The 24,493-nt window shown below is 36.2% G+C and overlaps 1 protein-coding gene across 3 annotated transcripts in view; it reads left to right on the top strand.

Annotated features, from left to right (window-relative positions):
• The first annotated feature begins 9,972 nt into the window (after positions 1 to 9,972).
• The window catches only part of LOC124775057 (solute carrier family 66 member 2), a 64,399-nt gene continuing 49,878 nt past the window's right edge, over positions 9,973 to 24,493 (top strand). Inside the window, exons 1-3 of one of the 3 annotated variants that reach the window (XM_047249849.1) lie at positions 9,973 to 10,186; positions 15,276 to 15,543; positions 22,464 to 22,600. In XM_047249849.1, the coding sequence (XP_047105805.1) occupies positions 15,344 to 15,543; positions 22,464 to 22,600 (337 nt within the window). In that variant the 5' untranslated portion in view covers positions 9,973 to 10,186; positions 15,276 to 15,343. The remainder of the gene's footprint in view (positions 10,187 to 15,275; positions 15,544 to 22,463; positions 22,601 to 24,493) is intronic. The other 2 variants (XM_047249848.1, XM_047249850.1) reach the window with 2 other exon arrangements.

Here is a 24,493-nt window from a genome sequence, read left to right as displayed (position 1 = left end):
CACAAATAGTGTTCAGTAATTCAGCAAGGGTATTTTCTGTAGAAAGCCCATTGCTGCTGTAATGAATTAATCATTCTAAGACATAAATAAAACAGCATGTTAACCATTAAACCCTCTCAGAATTTCCAGTCAAATCAGTATCCATGATGTCTGTGTCATCACAGTTTGTTGGAGAGACTGAAAAGACTAATTGTTTCAAAAAGCAGACCGCATTTCATAGTTGCTTCTATATTTATGTGACTGCCTACAGTTTACCATCTACCACACAGCTACATTTAATGGAATACTATCATGTGTAGAAATGTTGCAGCTGAACTGAATTGACTGTGGCGTTCTTCAATTGACGACTTTATCAAATTGTGTATTTCGTTGTACAGAATTTGGAACATAGATTCCACATATGGGGTGCCACCAATTCGTAGCCCCTTCTGCCTATTCTGGGCATAATATTTACGTGTTTATTTCTTTTAAAAAATCGTACATCTGTTACAGCTGCTCTGCCCATCTGTGTAAAGTTGTTTATGAATAGAAACTGTTGCATATTATTTGCCACACTTTATTCGAAAATCAAGAAAGATGTCTTACTGCTCAAGCAACAAATATCTGATACTTCAACTAATTTAAAGATAGATCGTTATATTGTTATACATGTAAGTACTCTACCAATTTAATTAAATGTTTTGCACTAATATTTTCACTGAATGAGACTGCAACAGTTTTTGTGTTTTTTGCTACACTCTTGAACTTGTTTACAATATCTACCAACCTCAAAATATCCCACAGCCAATAGTTTTCCGGTCTGGAATGCTGATCACTCACGTTTGACAAATATGTCTGCAGACAGCAACTGTGGTAGTATGAAATGAGATAAGTGAAAATTCCCAGAGTGCTCTGCAGCTGTTGTCAACTTAACCGAATGACAACACTATTCTGGGAATAACTAAACAGGAAATAAAATGGCATTGTACAATGCACACTACAAGTTAACCGATGGTTAGCCTGTTCCTCCATTATCTACCCATGGATTTATCCAGAGATTGTACAACCAGCCCTTAAAGAGCACTTCATTTGCTTCACAGATGAGGTCTCATTCACCTGGTTTTTAATTTACAGTTGCTACTGATGTAATAGGTTTACAAACTATGTATTGCTCCATAAGAACTGTAAAGACAAGGTTAGACTAATTACAGCACAAACAGAGGTATTTAATCAATCATCCTTCTTGCACTTCGTAAGTGACTGGAATATGAACTCTTAACTCTCTGCCATGAATTTCACTGTGGTTTACACATATGTTTTAAACTAATAAGAACAGAAATGTGCTTGCAGAATTTGCAAACCTACGTTTATTGTTAGGAAATTTTATTGCAGTCATTAATACTTTCATTAACAACAAATTGGAATAGCTGTGGAAAATAGTAATAGGATATGAAGTACTGTTCACAACTAAAATTCTAGCTAAATTACAAAGACAGAATCATATTCTTCAGATACTCCATGTGAAGACCATTTGACGCCGATTCACACTGGAAATGAATGAAACAGACCAAGACAGAAGGCAATCTCACTTTCGGATGGTGGTGTACTCACACTAGATGGAACATAACAAACTGTAGTTCCACTTAGCACAATATGGAAAAGCTAAAGGGAGACCATTTGGGATGCAAAAAGTAAGAATGTAGTGTCTGAATTAAGGAACTAGCTATGATGAAATTTATTAATTGCAGAAACAAAATTCACACTCTTCAGGCTTTCCCGGCGATCTAATGACATTTTGGGTTGTCGGGTGTTCTGCCGGATATCAGCGTCGTACTTGCACGATATTTCGGTCACGTAACTCGAGACCTTCATCAGGTGCGACCTGAGACTGCTCCTCGAGTGGACCTGGTCCAGTATTTATGCCTATGGCCTTCCCCCTCCACCACCGGCTGCAGGCGCTTCCTCTGTGGTCCGCGCCCATTTCCTGTGACCTGCTGGAGCGTTGCTGCTCCGTTTTCCGTCCGCTGCGGTTCTAGGTGTTCCCTCTGTGGTCCGCGCCCACCAAACCCGCTCCTAGAACCGCAGCGGACGGAAAACGGAGCAGCAACGCTCCAGCAGGTCACAGGGAATGGGCGCGGACCACAGAGAAAGCGCCTGCAGCCGGTGGTGGAGGGGGAAGGCCATAAGCATAAATACTGGACCAGGTCCACTCAAGGAGCAGTCTCAGGTCGCACCTGATGAAGGTCTCGAGCTACGTGACCGAAATATCGTGCAAGTACGACGCTGATATCCGGCAGAACACCCGACAACCCAAGATGCCAAAATTCACACTGTATGTTGTTGACTTAGTTTGTATGGGAAACTCCTGCGAAGTGAAAGAAACGGGAAAGCATCATACAAATATTTCCTAAGAACGACATTTATTCGCTCAAGAAAATATATACATACAAAGAAACTTATAATTCAATAGATATAATAGCTCTTTTACATTATCCATTACATATTTTTCATTCTAAGTACCACATAATGACCAAAACTATTGTAATTTTTTCTTCATTGTAGCTAACTGTTTCATTGTTAATTTTTTTAAATGAAATCTGTCACATCGATTCATGTTATTATCTAGAGACAGTGTAGGCTTTTCCTGTGCAGGTATTATAAAAGCTAAAATCTGATTCACAGTTGATGGAATGGAATGTGATGGGACAGAATCTTAAAACATTACACAGTACGTTTCAAATGGTAGCATTCTTACGGCCACCAACAGAATGGAACAAGGATAAATGAAACATGATGTCACAGTCAAGGTTTCTCAGGATGACAGATGTGATGTTGGTGAGAGAGTGGTGTCATACTCTGCTAACACCTGATGTTTGTTTTCGCTATGTGAACGAATATTTCGTATTTCTGCGTCTTCGTAGTATGTATCATTTTACTTTAGTTCGATGACACACTGCAATTATTTCATGATTACATGGAGACATTGATTGTTATTCCACAAGAGAGAGAGATATCTGAAAGCTAAAAGTGATTTATATGTTACAAGAGCTGGGCGGAGAATAAGAATGGAGTATGTATAAATAAGAACATAGACTGATGTAGTACTTACCTTACTTTATCTCCTTTCATCCTGAAAAGTTTTTCAACCAGATAAACATCATGATTTTTTGTTTTTTAGTTCTCGTACATAACAATTTCCGTCAATATCTTTAAATTTATATGTGATTGGATTGGAGAGAATAACATCTACAATTTCGAAAATTTCTGTTGACCAATTGGCGGTATATGATTTCCAAAAAGTCTTTTCAGTTTTCTTATCTCTCTTTGTGGCTAATTTTTAAATTTGGGCTCAGCATCTAGCAAATTTGATACATAAACTGTTTTCAATAAGGTCTTTTCAGCGTCTTTTGGAGCCATTTTTATAGTTGTATGTCTCGTTTTATTGTATTCATCAACCAATCTAGAGACTAAGTCAACCCACTTGTAATTTTCTTGAAGAGCAAATTCCTTCGACATTTTTTCTTTAAGTGTCCTGTTAAATCGTTCTTCAACAGATGCTTTTAATTCAGTAAGAGTTGAATAATGATTAATGTTAGATTTTTTAATCAGCACATGAAACTCTTTATTGTAAAATTCTTTACCATTATCTGTCTGCAAATTTTCTGGAGTTATCTCTCTAAATATTTCTTTCAAAAGCCCCTGTTACATTCTTACTTGTTTTATCTTTAACTGGAATAGCCCAAGCAAATTTTGAGAAGGCATCTATAACAGTTAATAAATATTTATATCCTTTATTTATTTTTGAAATTCCTTTAAAATTACCTAAGCCCATTTCAACTAGATAATCTATATCAAGAGATATAACATTTCTTCTTTTAAAATATTTTTACATTTGTTTATGTAATTCATTAATAATTTGTTCACAAATATTTATACCACCAAAAACAAAATTTTTTAACGAATTTACTCTTTTTGCTTTTACATACTGTACAAAGATCTTCAGTTCTTTGTCTTCCATTTTTAGTAGTTAATTTGTGAGGATTGTGTGTTTCAGTAAACTTTTACACTTCAAACAGTAATGTGATTGTGAGTATCCATTTATACACAATAACAATTTAATATGATTTAAATTATCTCACTAAATATAATTAACTTTACATCAACTAGAAGACTTTTAACAGAATCTTTCAATCTTGCAGTCAGAAAATTTGATTTGTGTAGAATTATTGAGTGATTAATAGTAGTTATTTTATAAAGATTATCAAATACCCTTACTGTGATATCAAAATAATCAAATTTCAAATCTTTGTTTATATTCTTACCAACAACAATCACTCTTTTAAGTCCAAAATTGTATTAGAAAGTGTGCATTTTTCGTTCCCCTCTGGTCATAAATGTAAATTAAATAATTTATTTATCATATCCTTTAAGATTAATTAATTTACTTAAGTATGGAGTTAAATGTGTTTTTGACAAATAATCTGTAATGCTTCATCTATTACCTTTTTTTGTAAAGTAGTTAGTTGGATTAGTTTTAGTGATATAATTATTCAACTGTGTTAGAATGCTTGTATATTCAGGTTTTGCAACAACATTTGTTAAGTCTTTCTGTGAATAATGTTCGTTCACTACATCTTTTGCATCACCTGAGTCATTTACATTCGCAATTCGTCTACCTTTAAACCCAATATAACCTCTAGTTACTTTAAAAATAACATTAAACTCTTCCTAAAATTGTTTAATTACATTATTCGTTTGTGTATCTTTCATTTTTGAGTAAAATTTGAAAATTAATTAACTATCAATTTAAGGCTCTGATGACTGAAAATCCTTAACGAGTTTGTTTCAAAAAATGTCCATTTATTAAAGTCAAAGTATCATTTTAACGCAAATAGACATGTGACCACAAATTAGTTCATTAAAATTGTGTATTGTCACAGCATTGTAGTATAAATCATTTTTTCCTGATAGTTAACTAGTTTAATTGGTATATTACCACCAAATGAATCAAAAACAAATTTTATATCTTTATTCTTATAAAAACAAATCCAGTGAGAACCAAGAAGACCGGATGTATCTAAATTAACTATACCAGATTCGTATTCTCTAGGAGGACTTGGTAATTCATCAATCATAAAAACGTCAAGAAAATATTTAATTTTTATTGTTTAACTCAATTTTCAAAAGCGAAATGACATAATGCAGTAGAATAGAAATCGATTGCTTTTTGAAATTTTTTCTAGATCCTGCACCTTTCTTTTCCATTGATTATGTCTACTGTTTGCTTCCAATTGTGCATCAGCTTTTTTCTTGTTTATTACTGCATTTGTAATGGCTGCAGATCCACCAGCAAGTGAAACAATAGTTGCTAGATATGTTAATGCAGCTAGTAGTAATGGAAGATATCCACCTTAATGTTTTGTCAGTCCTTTTCCTTGTATCATTTTTGTTAAATATTCAATAATTTTTCTCACAACAGGAATACCTAGAGCAATGAGTAAATTACCACCAGTTTTTTCTCTTTCTTTCTTTTCTGAGCATCAGATAAAAACTGTTCAACACTATTTAATGGATCATTATTTAGTTTAAATGTAACTGATTTTAGTTTAGTCTTGCCACTTGGTAGCAAAGTATAATCGATTGATAAGTTATTCATTTATATAGGTATTAATATTTTTTACACTCTCCAACCATTGTCATCCATGCCTAATCCCACTCCTCAAACTGCAGTTGCTGCTAATTTTTCTCCTAATGAAGCATTGCTTCTTTTCATTCTTTCTTTTATGGCTAATTTTTTTTATCAGCTTCATGTTGTTTTTCTTAATCTTTATTATCATGATTGACAATGTCATGTTGATTGCAAAGCTTCATCTAATTTATTTATTCACCATGTGCTACTCTTTCTTCTAGTTTAGTAAAAGGCCTGCAGTACGAATATCCTGGTAGGTGCATTTCTGGCATTGGTACAACATTGAAATCCCGATTGACTAATCCTTTACCATGTTTTTCACTTTCTCAAAATGTGTGATGAAGATTATTCAAAAATCTAATCAAATATTGAATTCCTTTTTGATTTTTGACGACGAAATCGCTAAATTTATTTGTCAACATTTGCATTATTCTCACTTTTTTATTGTGATAATTTTTATTTCCAGCTAATTCTTCCACATGTATTACAGCTAATCTAACAATTAATTGATGAACATCATTCATTCAGACATATTCGATTGGTTTTTCTGAATACTATTTTACTAAGCCTTCACCAACGTTTTCTCCATCACTTTGCAACGAATCGCCTAAGTTATTTGTCTCAATGCTGTAAAAAGTCATCAACAATTTTCTTTATCAAATATTTGTGTGTCTACTTATTTCCTTTACTCGATTTTATTTTATTTGGATTATTATCAAAATATAATGCTCCTGAATGGTATAATATATATGCATAACTTGATAAGTCAGTACCTGTAAATAGTTTATTCATTTCTTCCATAGTTATCAGTTTTTTAGTTCAAAGATTTATTAATCCATCTGCACCTTCGTATGTCCTATCGCGAATAGTTAATTTATCTCTATCAAAATTTACTGGTAATTTACCAAAGAATTTAAATGAACCAACATGTCTTAATCCAACAGTAGTATCTTCACTGAAATTAATATGTTCTAACATTTCTTCACTTACATTTATTTTTTAACATTTTTATCCTTTTTTCTCTATTCTTCATATTTCGTTAATAAATCTTGTATTTCTGATCCAGTTAAAGTGTGGTCACACCATGGACTTTCATATTACTTAATTGGTGGTATATCATTAAATTCTTGTAACTGATAATGGGAATAAGGATTCATTTGCTTTTCAACTTCTCTATTTTCTTAAAAAGCTTTCAAAACATTAACACCTAATCCTTTGATACCTTGTCTAACTTTTCCAATTACATTGATACTGGGTTGATATTCTTTTTTAAGTTTTTCATATTCTGTTTCTGATTGTTCCTTCCATTTTTTAAATTCTTCTTTGTGTTGTTCTTTTACTCTTCTCTTTCGCCTAGCTTTTTTTAACAACTTGTGGATCACATTTTTCAAACATTTATTAAAGATGAAAAAAACATTAATTAAAATTTTTTAACGTTTGTGTTGAACGTTTTATGTTTGTGTTAGATGTTGTATGTTTATGTTGACTGTTTTATGTTTATGTTGAATGCTTTACGTTTATCTTGAATGTGTTAAGTGTTTATGTTCATTGTTCAAGAGGAACGATTCGTTACCCTTATGTTGTAAAGAAATCTTTTACATTGGCTCTATATTTTCCTTCATTCGCTTTTCTTGTCATGTCTATCATACAAAGTCCAAACTCATCATTCCAACATTTACAATACATTTCTTTAAAACCATCGAACTTCAAATTGCCACCAACAAACACATGATAAATATGACTGAAATTTGTGTCATCTTGTATAAAAGTGTCTGACAACATACAAATAAATTCTATGATCTAATCAATCAGATTCTAGCCACAGTACTTTTTACACTACAAGTAGCAGCCACGTAGCATTCCCTTTCATTATTATGAATAAAAATCTACTTTGTAAATGTAGTAGATGACCAATAATTTAGTGCACATATGTCATATAATTCAGACTGCTGCCTCACTGCTTCAATTAATGTTTAATCATTATTATAAAATTATAAATTCTAACAAAAGAAATAAAAAATAATGAACAATTGATGTCTACCACAAAAAGCATGTGAATCGAAATATGTATGGCTGTGTATTGGGAGGAAATGAGCTTGGGTGTCACATGATCAACAATGGATGGATGACATCAGCCATCAAAACCATCTTCCCAAGAAACCTTGACGGTGCTGTGACATGATGTTATGGGATGGGATGGCCAGTTTGGATGCCGCCATGTGAAATGAATTGCAGAATGTCTTGGTGTGATGGGACTTGAAGTGACAGGTAGTGTGAATTGACCTTTAGATAATATCATGATTTGGGTGATACTATGATTGAAGTTAATGTTATCTGAATGATACTGTACCTATTTATGGATTATATATGGAGAATGTCCGCAGCTCGTGGTCTTGCGGTAGCGTTCTCGCTTCCGAAGTACGGGGTCTTGCTTTCAGTTCCCGGCAGGGTCAAGGATTTTCACCTACCTCGAGATGACTGGGCGTTGTTGTGTAGTCTTCATCATCATCATTCATCCCCATTATGATCGGAGGAAGACAATGGTAAACCACCTCCACTAGGACCTTGCCTAGTATGGCGGTACAGGTCTCCTGCATCGTTCCGCTATGCTCTGTCAAGGAGTATGGGATTTTATCATCATCATATGGAGAATATATAAGAAAAGTGTCCACGTAAAGGCTAATTCACACTGTCTGTCACGGCACCATCACGTCATGTCACATCAAGGTGTATTCACACTGTCAGTTGTGTCACGGCATATCAAGTCAATTCGAATCATGTGATCTCAGTTATCATTGCTATCCTCAATTGTTCTTCTTTATGGAATTGGATCTTCACAAGATATTTTTCAACTGTTTTTACACACGAACTGCACATATGCACTGTGGTAGCTTAGGTTGGAGTATACATTTGTATGAAAATGATGTTTCTTGAACTCAAATTCTTTGCAGCTTGCAGTGATAGCTTTTATATTACAGAAGGAAGACAGAAGTGCAAAACAGTAAAAGTGTGTGGGCCTGCAAAAATGTCATTACATGGTACAGAAGGAGAATGTCACACACTATACAAGGCGCTTGAGGAAGAGAAATCTGCATTTTATATTTTGGAAAGACAAAGCAACGTTTTTTTTATTTGTTATGCGCCCAGAATTACTGTAAGAAACTCAGTGTTAGTGGCTACCATTACATACTGTGAAAATGTGATTTGTTTTAATACCTTTCCCTTCAAGATAGATTTCCTTTAAATGTTTTATTTGGTTTTGATAGTTTGTATTGGGGATAGCTAATGAAACCACATAAGTATTGACCACAGATGCTTGCAGACCTGTTTCACACACAATTCAGAGAGCTACTTAATCATAAATGCGCCTGCCACAAATACACACAAAAACTTGCAGAGTGTAAAGGTTTCAGTGCGTTTCTTTATGTAACACCAAAAATGCTTGACAACATGCAAATAAATTCCACCTACTAATCAGTCTGATTCTAACCACAATATTTTTTCACTTCAAGTTGCACCCATGTTGCAATCCATTTCATTGTAAAATGTTAAATACTATTCCAATATCTATAAAAATTACTCCATATTTGCAGTAAGGGACAAATAATTTAGTACACTTATGTTGTACAATTCAGACTGCTGTCTCACAGCTTCAGTTAATCTTTCGTCATTTATTATAAATTTTAACGAAAGAAATAACGAAACTAAACAATTTATAGCTGATAATGAGCGACAAATAACTGATATCAACTACTAACACCGTGATGGAACGAAATATAGAGATCTTCGATGGCCATGTATTGCGAGGAAATGAGCTAGTGAGTCACGTGATCAGCAACGGACGGATGTCGTCAGCCGTCAAAACTTTCCACCAGAGAAACTTTGACTGTGCCGTGACCTGACCTGACTTGACGGGCCTGTCAGTATGAATTGGCTTGAATTGTCACAGAAAATTTCTAGTTATATTACATTTCCTTCCAACAACAATGAATCAGTCAAGAGATAACGTTTTGTATAGGAGAATTCAAGGCAACGGTCAACTAAGAAAAAGAAGGAAAAAAAGAGAATAATATTCTCTTCTGAATCTACTAAATAAAAAGTCCAACATGATACACTAACCAAACAGATGTATTGTGGCCGTAAACTGCATTTTAATTACGAGTATTTTCTACTACGATACTTTTGCTAAAGCGTTACGTAACGAAGTGAGATGGGATAATTCAGGACCAACAAGAGAACACGTGAATTCCTGAAAAAGAAAAAGACAAAACGCTTTAATGCACCAAGGATGCCTCAGTCCACCATGGAGGTTCTAGCCTCCTCGGAAAACAGGAAGATGATTTCAACTTTCCAAGTGGAGCTTCTTGCAAACGAGAGTGTTTGGCAAGAGCAATCGTGATGTACGGAGAAATGACTTTTAGCGGAAATGGATTTAGATAACAAAGTGCAAGTGAGATGTTTTATTATCAGTTGTGTAAACAAGTAGTAAGGATGTGAGACACGTAGCGGTATTTTCAGGTAGGTTTGACTTGCCGAGATGCGCGGAAGCAGGAATACATTTTATAAATGCTCTGCTTCAATCCATTCCTAGGCTGTAATACTACATATAGAATTTATTATTTTACCACATATTTACTTGCACGTACCTCAAAAGTTCCCATCACTTTTTGTAAAATTTAATTTTAAATCGTATGACGTTATGGTGGATTTGAATTTTTAAATCGTGGTTGTATCAGAATAGCCACAAGAAATACAATTATTGCCCATCTTTTCAACTTTGGCGGTGTTTATAACCTACTTGTAACTTACGTAAGTATGTTAGCGAATGATTTGTGAGATTTCATTGGAGCTGAAAAAATCATTGCCCCTTCGTGATTGTACTGTGGTGTTTTTAAAATACACCACGAATTGAGCAAGGTATCTCATGTGATCCTCTTATAATAGTTAATAGTGATAACCATGAAGAACGCAATGTGTGATTAATAAGAAAAGCGATTAGGTAATGTTGAACAGGTTGCAACGGTCTAGGGTGTATAAATATGTTCAGCTGATGGATGCAGAAACTTTTCGAAATATACAAACTGCATACAGGAATATTGATAATTTTTTTTTTACTTATGGACCTTCTGACAGCAACTGAATAAAACACAATTTTAGTGTCATACGCGTTTCGCCTTTATTTTCAGCAAGGCATCATCAGTGCCTGGAATATGTACATATGTTAGCTATTTTATTTACATTTTTGTCATTGTGCCTATAGGTTATAAACAGTTCTGGTGGTTGGTATTTCCTATTAAGTAGTAATCTACCATACAAATAATGAGCCAAGTGAAAAAATAGATGAACTCCATTCAGAAATAAACAAAGCTCATCAGAACATAAAATTGACACTTGAAAAAGAAAAAGAAAATCAAATAAATTTTCTTGACATTACAATTAAAAAAGAAAATGGTAAACATACATTTAACATCTTTAGAAAACCAACAGCCACAGACACAATAATACATTCTACATCCAACCACCCCCACAGCCAGAAACTTGCAGCACTAAGACACATGTTACATAGATTAAACAGAATCCCACTCAGCAAGAGAAACTGTGAACAAGAAATGAGTACAATCATACAAATAGCTAGGAACAACAGGTATGAGACACATGTGGTACACAAGTCCAATCAAAAAATAAAAACACAAATAAAAAACAAACACAACAGTTCCACAGTACAAAAGAACTCACAAGCTGAAAACTTACAAACACACACAATGACAACACCACAGAGAAAAGAACCAGATGGTACACCGTGACTACACACATAAACTAACACACAGAGTTGCAAACATCCTAGAGAGACAGGGCTTCAAAATAGCATATAAGCCTGGGCAAACCCTTCAATCACACCTAAGCCAGCCAGCTACCAAGAGGGACAAATTCCAAGAATCAGGAATATATAAACTTGAATGTCAAAGTTGTGATGCAGTATACATAGGCATGACATGCAGGAATTTTCAAACAAGATACAAAGATCATATCAGATGTTGGAAGTATGAAACAAACCATTCCACATTTGCAGAGCATTTAAAACACTACAACCATCATCCTACAAACATGGAACAAGAAATGAAAATAATGAGAATAAGCAACCATGATAAACATTGTATACAAATGCAAGAAAACTTCCACATCCAGAAAGCCATAGCAGAAAACAAACATGTGATAAATGAACAAACACACATCAGCACAGGCTCCCTACTACACTTAGTAAAGGAAATGATAACATAAAAACTCTTCCCCACACCATCTGGAGACACACACACAGATACTTCAATAGTTACACTCGAAAGTTTGGCAATAACATTCGATCTTTGGCAAAAACATCTGACAGTCGGCAACAGAAACCAAAACATTGCATTAAAACAAGCGTCCAGTGCATAGTGCTGTGGAATGTGGAAAAAACTGCAAACGCATAGGGCACTAAAATTGTGTTTTATTCAGTTGCTGTCAGACGGTCCATAAGTAAAAATTATCAATGTATCGTAATATTACACGCAACTGAGGAAGACAGGACTATAAAAGTTGAGCATACAGGAAGCTGGCGAAAAACAAAAGAAAAAGAATCGAGGAGTGGTTAGATCGACTTGGGGGGGGGGGGGTAACTATTGAATGTATTGGTGAACTGGTAGTGGGTGAAGGATCCTCCTCACCTCTCCCAATCAGTCGTAGGTGAGTCACTACTGATAACTTGCATGTGAAATCCGATTAGGATGTAGTTGGAATTATTAGATTACTTTGATGACAATGGTGAAGGGGAGAACACATTGTTTAAAGCACAATTTGTTATTTTACGTTGGAATTACTACAATACGGAATTGTTGGTTAGAGATAATTGTAGTAAAGATTTATGAAAATCTGTGTGACATTTGATTCTTGAGGATAGGGTAGACAACTTCGACTCTTGAGATAGCCGAGAGCCATATATATGTGTGTGTGTGTGTGTGTGTGTGTGTGTGTGTGTGTGTGTGTGTGTGTGTGTGTGTGTGTGTCGCGCGTGTGTGTTTCAATCTCTGTGCATTAGGTTTTAACAAACTTTATGTAGGCTATGTGTTTTTCTGCCAATCCTATATGGGAATGATGGTCCAATTCTTGTTTTTTACACTGGATCACCAGTGATGTGAGCCTGTTTCACTATTGAAGATGACATTTTAAACTCTCAAAACCAGTTCAATGAACCAAATACAGTACTTCTTATGCAGCTGACAACTGACTTCCTATCATTGGTGAAATTTCCTGTAACTGTTGAACTACAGCTATGAATAAAATCATACAGCGAAAATTGATATATACTAGTGGAGAATGAGGTTGAGAGATTGCAATTCTACATTGGATGTAGTCACCCATTGGCAGCTGAAAGAACCTTGTTGGCTTGGATGGTTTGTGGATACCCTGTAATTTAAAAATGGAAAGGTTGGGGTTAATGTCATGTTATCCTGTAATTTAATCCCAGCCAGTATCCCAAGGAGATACAGCAGTCACAGAATGGTGTGTTCCTGTCCGGAGGCGTGTGTTAATGCACACACTACACAACAATCTCTATACAAGCAATTTGGAGTTGATGCATTCATTATGAGCAACGGTACGAATCTCCCCCTCCCCCCCCCCCCTCCAATACTACACCTGGACTGGAACACAGGTAATGGTATCGGGTTCTCTTCACCGGCGAATGCTCTCTCTCTCTCTCTCTCTCTCTCTCTCTCTCTCTCTCTCTCTCCCCCCCCCCCCCTCTCCCCCTCCCTCCCTCCCCTCAGATGGCAGTAAACACCGGTTTCCAGATTGATGTCATGTTTCTTGACTTCCAGTAAGCAGTGATACAGTTCCACTTCATTGCTTGATGAACAAAATATGAGGGTACAGATATCAGACCAGCTTTGCAATTGGACTGAAAAGTTCCTGACAAACAGAGCACAGCCTGTCATTGTCAATAAATGGAGATATTCAGGTGTAAAAGTAACTTCGTATGTACCCCAAGGGAGTGTTACAGGGCCTTCACTTTGAACTGATAGATAACATCAGAAGTTCCATGAGGCTTTTCGTTGATGATACTTGTACATACAGAGCAGTCACAGTGCTAGAATTTTTAGTGAAATACAAGATGACCTGCAGAGGGTTGACACTACGTGCTTTGATTGACAGTTGACACTCATGGCAGGCAGTTGTAATGTGTTGTGCGTAAATAGGCGGAAAGACTTATTACTATGTGATTACATGATTGCAGAACAATCACTGGAAGCAGTCACAATAATTGAATTTCTGGGAATATGCATTAATGTGTAACAAATATACAAAACTACTTGCAAGTAAGGCTGTGAGTCATTGGAAGAATCCTCACAAAATTTAGTCCACCCACAAAGGAGGTACATTACAGTACCCTTACGGACCAATACTTGAACATAACTTTGCAGTCTGGAATTCGTACCACAAGGGGCTGATCAGTGAAATAGTGAAGATCGAAAGAAGACCAGTACATTATGTCATAGGCTTATGTAGAAAACTTGAAAGAGTCTGAGATTCCTAGAAGAGTCAGTTAATAGCCCACTGACCATTTGCAGTGTAAACAGGAAAGGAGGTTGGTGACAGTGGTACACAGAATCCTCTGTGCCACACACATCGTAAGGTGGTTTATGATACAGATACTTTTCGTTTGAGTATTAAACATATGTTCCGAACAAAGTGATGACAGCTTTTGAATTGTTAGGTGTAAGTTTGCATTGCTAGTTTTGGAATGGTTATTATGATAAAGCTTTGAGATATTTCCCCTGTTCAAAGATTGCATCAGCCTTTTGTTACCAAAATCTATAGAAAGGGTTGCCCAGTCCTAGCACAGAATGTGTTAAAGTGTATTTAATTTAAATGATGCCAATAGGCACTGCTGAAAATAGGCTTAGCTGTCTAATGCATTACTGGCAGAATATTCCATTTTATCTTTAATGAGCAAACAAAGTACTAGAAGAGAATAGATGCTTTTGGAAGCAGATTCACTGGCATTAGGCTCCTTTACATCCTTCCATGGCAAAAGAGAAGGGACTTTTTTTTTTAGAGAAAATGGGACTCTTCAGGTATTAGACATGCAAATCATCCACAGCCCCTTCTCAAGGAAGATTGATCAGAATTGGATGACAGGGAAGCCACGGTGTTGGAACATAGGACTTATCTTGGTTTTCAGGGTGGGAACTGTGGTGCTTGATTCTGAGTGATGTCTGCATAATCTGACCATTGTGCTCAAGCCTCTTTTGACAGAAAAAATTAGTCACTATCTCTCGTTTTTCTTTGCGTGTTTACTTTACGCTGTTTGATGACTGTGCGGTCCTTTAATCTCTTTTTTATTATGGACTTCTTTTGTTTAGGATTGTATTTTTATAATACATATAACTGATAACTGAAGAATATTGTCTAGCACATCTCTTCTTGAGCGTTATGTGACATTACTATTTTTTATTCACATTACCATAGAGCTATCAATGTGAGAAACATGTAATTTTGTTGATGTTCCAATCACTGCAGTGTTTTTTATTATAATTTTTGTAACTAACAATTTAATTTTTTTCTTTTCTAGAATCATATTTCCAATATGCCTTGAGATTTTTTAAAAAAAGAGGAGGAGCAAAAAAAGAAAAAAAAGCCATGGATACGGTTGTTGATGAATTCTCTCTCTCTCTGTCAAATGTAGTTAAATGGATTGCTATTGGAGCAATAGTGTTTGGTGGCATAGTGCCATATATTCCACAGTACAAGGAAATAAAACGAACAGAAGATACAGAAGGGTTTTCATTATTTGTATGTCTCACATTGCTAATTGCTAATACACTGAGGATATTTTTCTGGTAAGTAATGAACTTTTTTAAGACAACCTGCCATTTATTACTGTACATAAGATACATACCTGTGAATGATTTGTAATCCATTTTGTTCCCAATTCGTTGTTGTATTGTTTCATAAAAGTAGCTTCAGGTAGATAAGCAAGAGACATTGCATGAATAACTTTTCTGTACCTGTAAACTTCATTGGAATGTTGGGTATTGCATCTCCCTATGGGAGGAAAATTAGGTCTAGGTTATGACTCAGTGCATTAGAGAACTTCAAATAGAATGAAATTCTGGAGAAAATAAAGTGATTTGTAACTGATAGAAATTGTTGTTGGATTATTATAGAGAGATACAAAAACTTCTGTTTCTTATTTTTATTGCAGTGTTTAGCAAAATTCGATTTAAAGAGCTCTCAGGAAACGTACTGAAATCCTGGTTATATGTGTGCATTGTCAGTGACACTAAAGATAGTGCACAGACAGTCACGGCTGCCAAAGCATCCAAATTTGAGGGTAGGAAATCAAAACCAGAAATGAACTTAACTTTCCAATTATTCCTTTGCAAAGCAAGATGCTGGAGTATAACTTCAGTTTAATTCTCACACCATCTCAAAGATGAGTGATTAGTATCGGTGGCATTGAGAAATAACTTTTATTGATAAAAGTTTCAAAGCCTGATGGAACCCTATCAGGTTCTATATAAAATTTTGCAGCTGATTTAGCCCCTCTTTTAATCGTAATGTACTGTAGAAAACAATGTGCACAGCAGTTGGAAGAAAGCAACAGGTTACAAGGAGGATAGCAGAAGTGACCCTGAACTATTGTTCAGTATCTGTTGCATAATCTTAGAAAATATTTTGAGTTCCGATATAAATATGTATCTCAAAAGATGATCATCTCCATGCAAACTAACAGATATTTCAAAGACATCAATTGTGTGAAACCCTACTCGTACATTGCTCAAATTTCCTGTAAACAGGGCATCGAGGCAGTCAGGTAGACGCAGTATTTCTTGACTTCTTAAAAGCTTTTGATTCAATAACGCACCCACACTTGTTATCCATTGTACTTTTGTATGGGGGTATCAAATGAAATTTATGGTCAGATTGAGATTTCAAAGGGAGGATTCAACATATTATGTTGTATGGAGAGTCATAGAACTTCATGTATGTTGTAGGTACCATTCATGTTCTTGTATATTAATGATCTGCAGGCAATATTAATAGTAACCTTAGATATCGTTAAAATTGAACCAAGCTCAAGGCCCTGATGAAATCCCTGTCAGATTCTATACTAAATTTGTAGCAGAGTTAGCCCCTCTTCTAATTGTAATCTAAACAAAAAAAATGGTGCCCAGTTCTTGGAAAAAGGCAAGGGTCACATCTGTTTATAAGAAGGTTAGTGGAAGCAATCCACAAAACTACCGTCCAACATCCTTGACATCAATTTGTTGTAGAACATATTCTGAGTTCTAACATATGAGGTATCTTGAACAGAATGACCTTCTCAGTGCCAACCAGCCAAATTCATATTCTTGAGGAGAAAAAAAAACTTTGTTTCACAAAGCACCTAGCATCCAGCACACGTTGGTCTAGCGATTACTCATATGATTTTGATGCGCATCCCTGTTGGTTTCTGAACACACTCCGCAAGTTGATTTCTGAATGAATCATAAGCCGTGCGGGATAGTCGTGCTGTCTGAGTCGACTTGTCACGGTTCCCACAGCTCCCCCCGTCGGATGTTCGAATCCTCCCTTGGGCATGGGTGTATGTGTTGTCCTTAGTGTATGTTAGTTTATGTTAGATTAAGTAGTGTGTAAGCCTAGGGACCGATGACATCAGCAGTTTGGTCCCACGGTAAAAAAGATTCATAAGTTGATTTTTGAATGCGTGCATAGTGTACGTGATGTCTGTGTCGGGGGAATCCTTGTTCCATCTAGAAATAAACTTTCCTGCAGGTGAAAGGGGACAGGGCTATACAAGCTGAACGGAGTAAAGCTGAACGAGTAAATGCCAATCACTCTCTGATTACGTTATTGTTTGGGTTTGCGAATGATCAGCGTTGTTATAATTACTAGGGAAATCCATAGATTCAGACTACCAGAGTGGAAATAAATGACTAACAGGAATAACAGGTAAGAAAGATTACCTGTTTTGTCAATTTTTTGGCCAGATCGCTACACTAGCAGGGGCCAGTTGTACAGTCCACGTCTAGCAGCCGCTTAAGTTTTATTCTGAAAGTAGCGCGGAATATTGTTTGTAAGAACATAACAACGCCTAACCAGATAATAATAAGGGATAACTAAATCGGTGATTCTGGCAGGGTAGTGAAGTTGACCAACGGATAAGTTTTGACAAAGGCAGGAATAGTTCCAGAATTTGTTAGAACGAGGAAGGAGAAGAAATGGGGACATCAAACAAATTAGGGAAGAATATGACAATTCCAAATTTGTATAAAAATCTCGTACTACTACTTTTCGATCTCATGCTTGCGAAACTGGAGCGTATAAATGAAATATGAAACTATTTTCTAACACAAACCTTTTTGCTTGTAGTAGGCCTAATAGGCATTTTATGTTGGTCTTTGTGAATTATATTCTGTCGTGTTATAAAAATGACCATTTCTGCCAAAACAGTCTCGTTTATTTGGTGTGTGTTGCAATTTCTGCAGTGTTAGAAAGACCTATTTGTTTTATCTAGAAGATAGTGACAAATAGACGTAATCAGATCGAGAAACTACACCGTACTTGGGTGCTATTTGTATTAACAGCTTACGAAGTATTAGACAACAATATTTTGATTTTTCATGTAGCAAAACGCTCGACGAGGTAATAGATTTTTCGCAAAAAGGAAAGTACGCCATGTAAAGCTGTAGCAAGATTAGAGAGAATGCTAGGAGCTAAGGATTGAAGAAATGTGTACTGTATTGCTTGTCTCTTGTCTTTACTGGTTTTATGTATCCTATATTTAAATTTATGTCACCCAAAACAAAGTTATTAGCTAACAGGCAATAAAGAGTGCAAATTTTCTGAAGAATTCTTGTTCTCCCGATTACAAATAATCCCATCCAGTATTAATTGCGAGGTGGTTTTTTTTTTTTTAAAAAAAAAGAGGGTCAGGATGTCAAACCGGACGACTGAGAGCAAGCAGGAGAGGCACCGCAGGACATTTTAATTTCCACTGTCCTGAATATAGTTTGATTGCATAGAAGGATGCTGTGTGAAGAGGGGTGGCACTGCACTCTGGCACACTAGAGACCAAATAATATTTCTTACATTTCCTCGAACGTATATGTTTTATGTAGCAGAGTCTTCAGAAAGCTGTGCACTACAAAATGAACATATTGAAAATTTGACGTTTATAAATTTTTGACGTTGTATCTCAAATGCTCGAAGGAGGGGCTGGGGGGGGGGGGGGGCACTATCTTAGTATTGAGGCTGATGCGCAGAGCAGTCTGAGTTGTAGTGGGGAAGTGTGTAGTCTCCACGTGACCTGTATTTACATTTAGTGATTTTGCTGTTTCCTCTTCGTTTACTGCTCTCACATTAAATGAAAACAAAATGGATTTACGGGTCTGGGAGCTATCAAATGAATTAAAATACATTCACATAATTACGGAAGGCTAATATACGCTATTAGTTTCAGTTTTTAGTTTATTTCCATTTTTATGACAACGATGCATTAATCGCCTTGTAGAACAATCAAGTTATTTTTGTCGGTTTATTAAAGAAATTTGATTTTTATTAATCTTTTACGCTGAGGCAGTCAATGTGTTTGAAACAAAGTGTTTAGTTCCACACTATTGGTTAATTTCAACTGCTCGCTGCATAAGTGCACATTTCCATCATCTACCATGTATGGCATTATGCCATAATAAAGAATAAAAAATGAGTTAATACAGTACTGTTACTCCAAGAAAATTTACATCCCGAAACCCACACTTAAAGCTTAATATCAGGTCAAGGCCTACTTCATTGGGAATCTGGACGTACGAATGTGCTCATTAAGTATGAACTTTTAATGTGCTATTTTAGTATGGTTCACGAAATTCCGATGTTCTTGGAGTATCCTCTGATGCCTTTTTTTCTTTTATGACGTAATGTAAGATATTTTAATGTTTTACACGTACGAACATACGGGCTTCCTGTGTCATAGCAGCTGCCAAAGGGCGGTGGCGCCTGTCATCTGGCACTCTCTGACGACTACTGAAACAAACCTGTTTCTAACAGGTCACGGGAAAATGTTGCAAATGATGGTTTGAAAAGTGTTAATTTCAAAGTGAATTTCCTTTTATGCAAGTTGAACTATGTGCGAAAATGTGCAATGAATTTCGTAAATCAGAGCGTTTGATGATGAGCCATTTAGAAGTATTTCGAGCGCTGATCATCAGACATTCATGTCGTTATTATGAGCAAATGGATGTAGTGCTTCGGGAAGCTCTCTTTCTCTCTCCTCTGCGGTAGCTAATTTATTTGTGGAAAACTTTGAGGACAAGTCACTGGACTCTGCTAAAAATTTTACTGGCACATTTGTGTGATATATCCAGTGTAACACGCGCAAAAAATATCAACATTGTGTGTGAAAGCTTAGCTTCTCTTGCAGCTTATTAACCTTAGAGACCAGTATTATATGTGAAAGCTTTGCATTTCTTGTAGCAACACTATGTATATTAATTTAAAACATTTACTTTTCCTGTTTGTGTATCTGCGCTACTTAACAGTGATGTTGCTATTAGCTGATTACATCACGTGTCATGTCGTCTGAATATCCACTGTCATCGGCGTGTAGGAACGCGTGACATGAGCTATGACTGACGTACAAAAGCGCATCGCAATCTCGGTTACAATGGTTCAGAAAGTAACATGCGGTATTTGGTGGAATTCGAGTTTATACTTTCGTAATATGAAAATATACAGCGTGTATGTTGCTACACATCAAAAATTTTTTCAAAAGGAGTTTTCTTCCCTGAGTTTAGTTTTCTAAAGTGCCGGGAAATTCTACACCCGTGTATGAAAACATAACCATTCAGAGGATTGATAAGTTTTGCAGTTCTGATGGAAAATATACTGTCACTTAATAACACAGAAAAAGTGTTTTCATCTAGGAGAAAATATATTTTTAACTGGGAAATCCGTGAAAAACCCGGGAATTTTTTTCCTTGTCCGTATATACACCCTGGAAGAGCATTTGACTCAGTACTGCTCCTATGCTTGTTGACAAAAGTACAATAATATGAGTATCAAGTGAAATTTGTGACTGGATTGAGGGCTTTTTGTTAGGGAGGATGTAGCATGTTATCTTGGATGGAGAATCATCGTCAGATGTAGAAGTAACTTTGGGTGTGCCCCAGGGAAGTGTGTTGGGACAGTTTTTGTTCATGTTGCGTATTAATGATGTTGCAGACAATATTAATAGTGAAGTCAGGCTTTTTGCAGATGATACGGTTTTCTATAATGAAGTACTGTCTGAGAAAAGCTGCATATTCAGTCTGATCTGATTAGATTTCAACGTGATGCAGAGATTGGAAACTTGCTGTAAATGTTCAGAAATGTAAAATTTTTCACTTCACAAAATTAGAAAACGTAGTAAAATATTGCTATATTATCAGCGACTAACTGTTGGAATTGGCTAATTCATACAAATACCTAGGTGTAACACAATGTAGGGATATGAAATGGAATGATCACATAGGTTCAGTCATGGATAAAGGAGGTGGTAGACTACTTTATTGTTAGAATAGCGAGGAAGTGCAATCAGTCTAAAATAAAGATTGCTTACAAATTAGTGTGATCGTTTCTAGAACATTGCTAAAGTGTGTGGTACCTGTACCAGAGAGCCGCACGGTCTGAGGTGCTTTGTCACGGTCCGTACGGCTTCCCCCATCAAGTTCAAGTCCTCCCTCGGGCATGGGTGTGTGTGTTATCCATAGCAGAAGTTAGTTTAAGTTTGATTAAGTAGTGTGTAGGCTTAGGGACTGATGACCTCAGCAGTTTGGTCCCATAAAACCTTACAACCACCTGTACCAGATATGACAAACAGGGCATATTGAACATATTCAGAGGAGGACAGCATGAATGATAACAGGTTTATTTAATCCATGGAAGAGCTTCACAGAGGTACTGAAGGAACTGAACTGGCAGACGTTTGAAGACAGATGTAAACTATCCCAAGAAGGTCAACTAACAAGTTTCAAGAACTGGCTTTAAATGATTACTCTAGGGGTATACTACAGCCCCCTACATATCACTCGTATAGAGATCATGAGGATAAGATTAGAATAAGTACTGAATACACAGAGGCATTCAATCATGCTTCCTGTGAATAGAACAAGGAGAAACCCTAATATTTGATACAGTGGGACTTACCCTCTGCCGTGCACCTCATGATGGTTTGCAGAGTATAGATGTAGATACATGCAGCTGTCTGGTGTGCAAATTATGGCTGTAGATGTAGATATTCTCAATTATGGCTGTAGATCTAGATATTCTCCAAACACTACTTGCTTACTGCATTTTATTTGTTTCTGATATGTCATTCTTTAATGTGTCTCAATGCACCAAACCATTTTGAACTGCTGACAGATGCTGTGTGACAAACGTTAGTTTCATTCAGTGGTGACATGGGAAGAACTGTATAGACAGTGATTACTGTTTCTCCGTAAATAGTTATTAGGACAGTGAATACTGTGATTATCTGGAATGATTACAGCATATGTTATAAGGAGTCCTTTGAGAATGTATAGGCAATTTGTTTTTGTATATATCCAGTATTACACTGTAATTGTTTACATTTTTTAAAATACTAGTGTATGTTACTTTATGTGCTAGGTAATTAATGTATTTTATACTTTGTAGATATCATGGGTTTTATGTAAATTGCCTATTACAAAAAGTGAGTGAGAATGTAGAGAAAAATCTGATTGGACAACTGCTCTTTCAGGTTTGGAAAGCAATATGAACTACCACTACTTATTCAAAGTATAATAATGAACATAACCATGATCGCAATGGTTCATCTTTGTGTCAATATCAGGAACAAGAATCAGATAATCCGCAGTAAGGACAAGGTGTTTTCAGGTATGGCCATACAATTTTACTCTTGACACAGTTCTTTCTGCCTGTGCAATATGCATTTTTTTAAAGACTAATAATATTGATGTATGTGAAAGGTATTGCAGGTTCTTTGGAATTTCAGTCGGTAATATTTTTTCCTGGAACACACTACTGTTACTGAGGAAAAATGTTCTGTGATCAGTTTTTCCCCCTGCAGTAGACTTCTCTTCATATTGAATATAATACTTGTACAGAATTTCATCGATAAAACATAGGTTGGTTTTAAAAGGTGGACACAGTCGTGTGACTATACTTTAAGGTGTAAATTGACTTTAAACTGGATATCTTGAAGCTTTCAGATGTGACCACTAGAGTGCTAATGAAGTTCCAAAGTACCATTGTTCATTGAGATTCATGAATGACATGCATCTAAATGTGGAAGAAGGTAACTTTTTGCCACTTTTAGTGAATGGGTGATGTTCCACAGAAATAGATGCAATGAATGTATTAGGGGAGTGCAAAATTCTGTATTATGAAAGACACTCCCCAGAAGTGAATGTGTTTTCTGTTATATCACCAACAGTTCCCTGAATCTTTTTTGCGAGAAAGTGATAGCTACAAAATGTATTTTGCGATGCTACAGATTATGCTCCTTTCTTGAAATGATGATGATGATTTGCGATATTTCATTTGTCAACAGGATGTGTATCCAGCCATTTGGCACAGAGATATTTGACAGTTCCTGATAAACCTGTCTGTCAACATTAAACAGGTCATATGTGGGAAACAGGCTTGCAGTTATTCTTCTTGGGTTTGCTGCTGGATCATATTGTGTAAATACCACAATATTTCATCGGTGCAACTGCTAGTCATCTTTAGGTGGTGGTAGTTGCTGCTGTCACTACTCCAAGACGTGACTGATAATATCGCGCAGTGGCATCGAAATTTAGTGCGCCCTGCTGGGAGCTGCAGGAAGGTCTTCTATATTTTTGCTGTGGATACTGACTGTGCCGCTAGATGCTTCTGTGGTTAAAAGCTGAACTAAATCTCAGCAGTGCATTGCATTGACTCATGAATTGGAAGTTCTTGTTTTCTTTGTTTTGATTTAATGGCTGCCAGTGCTGGATTCCAGGGAGCACTTAATTGAAAACCTGCATCCCTGTTGATAAGATTGTCCACCATATAGATATGAATGGCTCCCTTAGTAACAAAATCCCAGAAAGATGTTGCTGGGGATAAAATTTCAGTATTTTCGTAAAATGCGTGAATCCACAGGTCCAGGCAATGCTCCGCTGATGTTCGATGCAATGTTCTTGTACAGTTTAGAGTGTCTGCCCAATATAAGATTTTCCATATCAGTATGGGATCTTATACATGCCACATTTCCTAAGGCCAAAATTGTCTTCGACTGAGCACAATAAATTCCTCAGTTTTGTTGGTGGCCAAAAAACACACTTGATGTCATGCCTTTTGAGGATTCTTTCTATTCTTGAAGACATGCCACCAAAGTAGGATAAGAACAGCATTGCAGTGGGTGCCTGTGCATCTGACTTTACATCCCTGCTTTGAAATTGCTTGGAGCAGAATGTGTGGCATATCTATCGGAATAGCTGTTCTGTTGGAATGCCATTCTTAAGTGTTGTAGCTCACCAGGTAGACTATTGACATCTGAGACCATGTGTGCTCAATGTTTTGTGGCGGTGTTCGTAGCGACAAACACTTGGCTGTAGAAATGGCTTACGAAGTCACCGCCACACTTTTAATAGCGGGCCGACCGGTCCGCTGGAACAGTGAACAGAAAGATGAAAGCCCAAACACTCATATTAAATAAAAGTCGGTACTTATCTTTTATTAATGAAGATACAGTAACACAGTAGTGAACTCGGTGTCTACAGAAATCTGTCTAGTTCGAGTCGG

The sequence above is a fragment of the Schistocerca piceifrons genome, chromosome 2 (assembly GCF_021461385.2).
Source record: "Schistocerca piceifrons isolate TAMUIC-IGC-003096 chromosome 2, iqSchPice1.1, whole genome shotgun sequence".
NCBI classification, from domain to species: Eukaryota; Metazoa; Arthropoda; class Insecta; order Orthoptera; family Acrididae; genus Schistocerca; species Schistocerca piceifrons.
The sequence above is the reverse complement of the archived record's forward strand: the minus strand, read 5'-3'. Positions and strand labels throughout refer to the sequence as shown.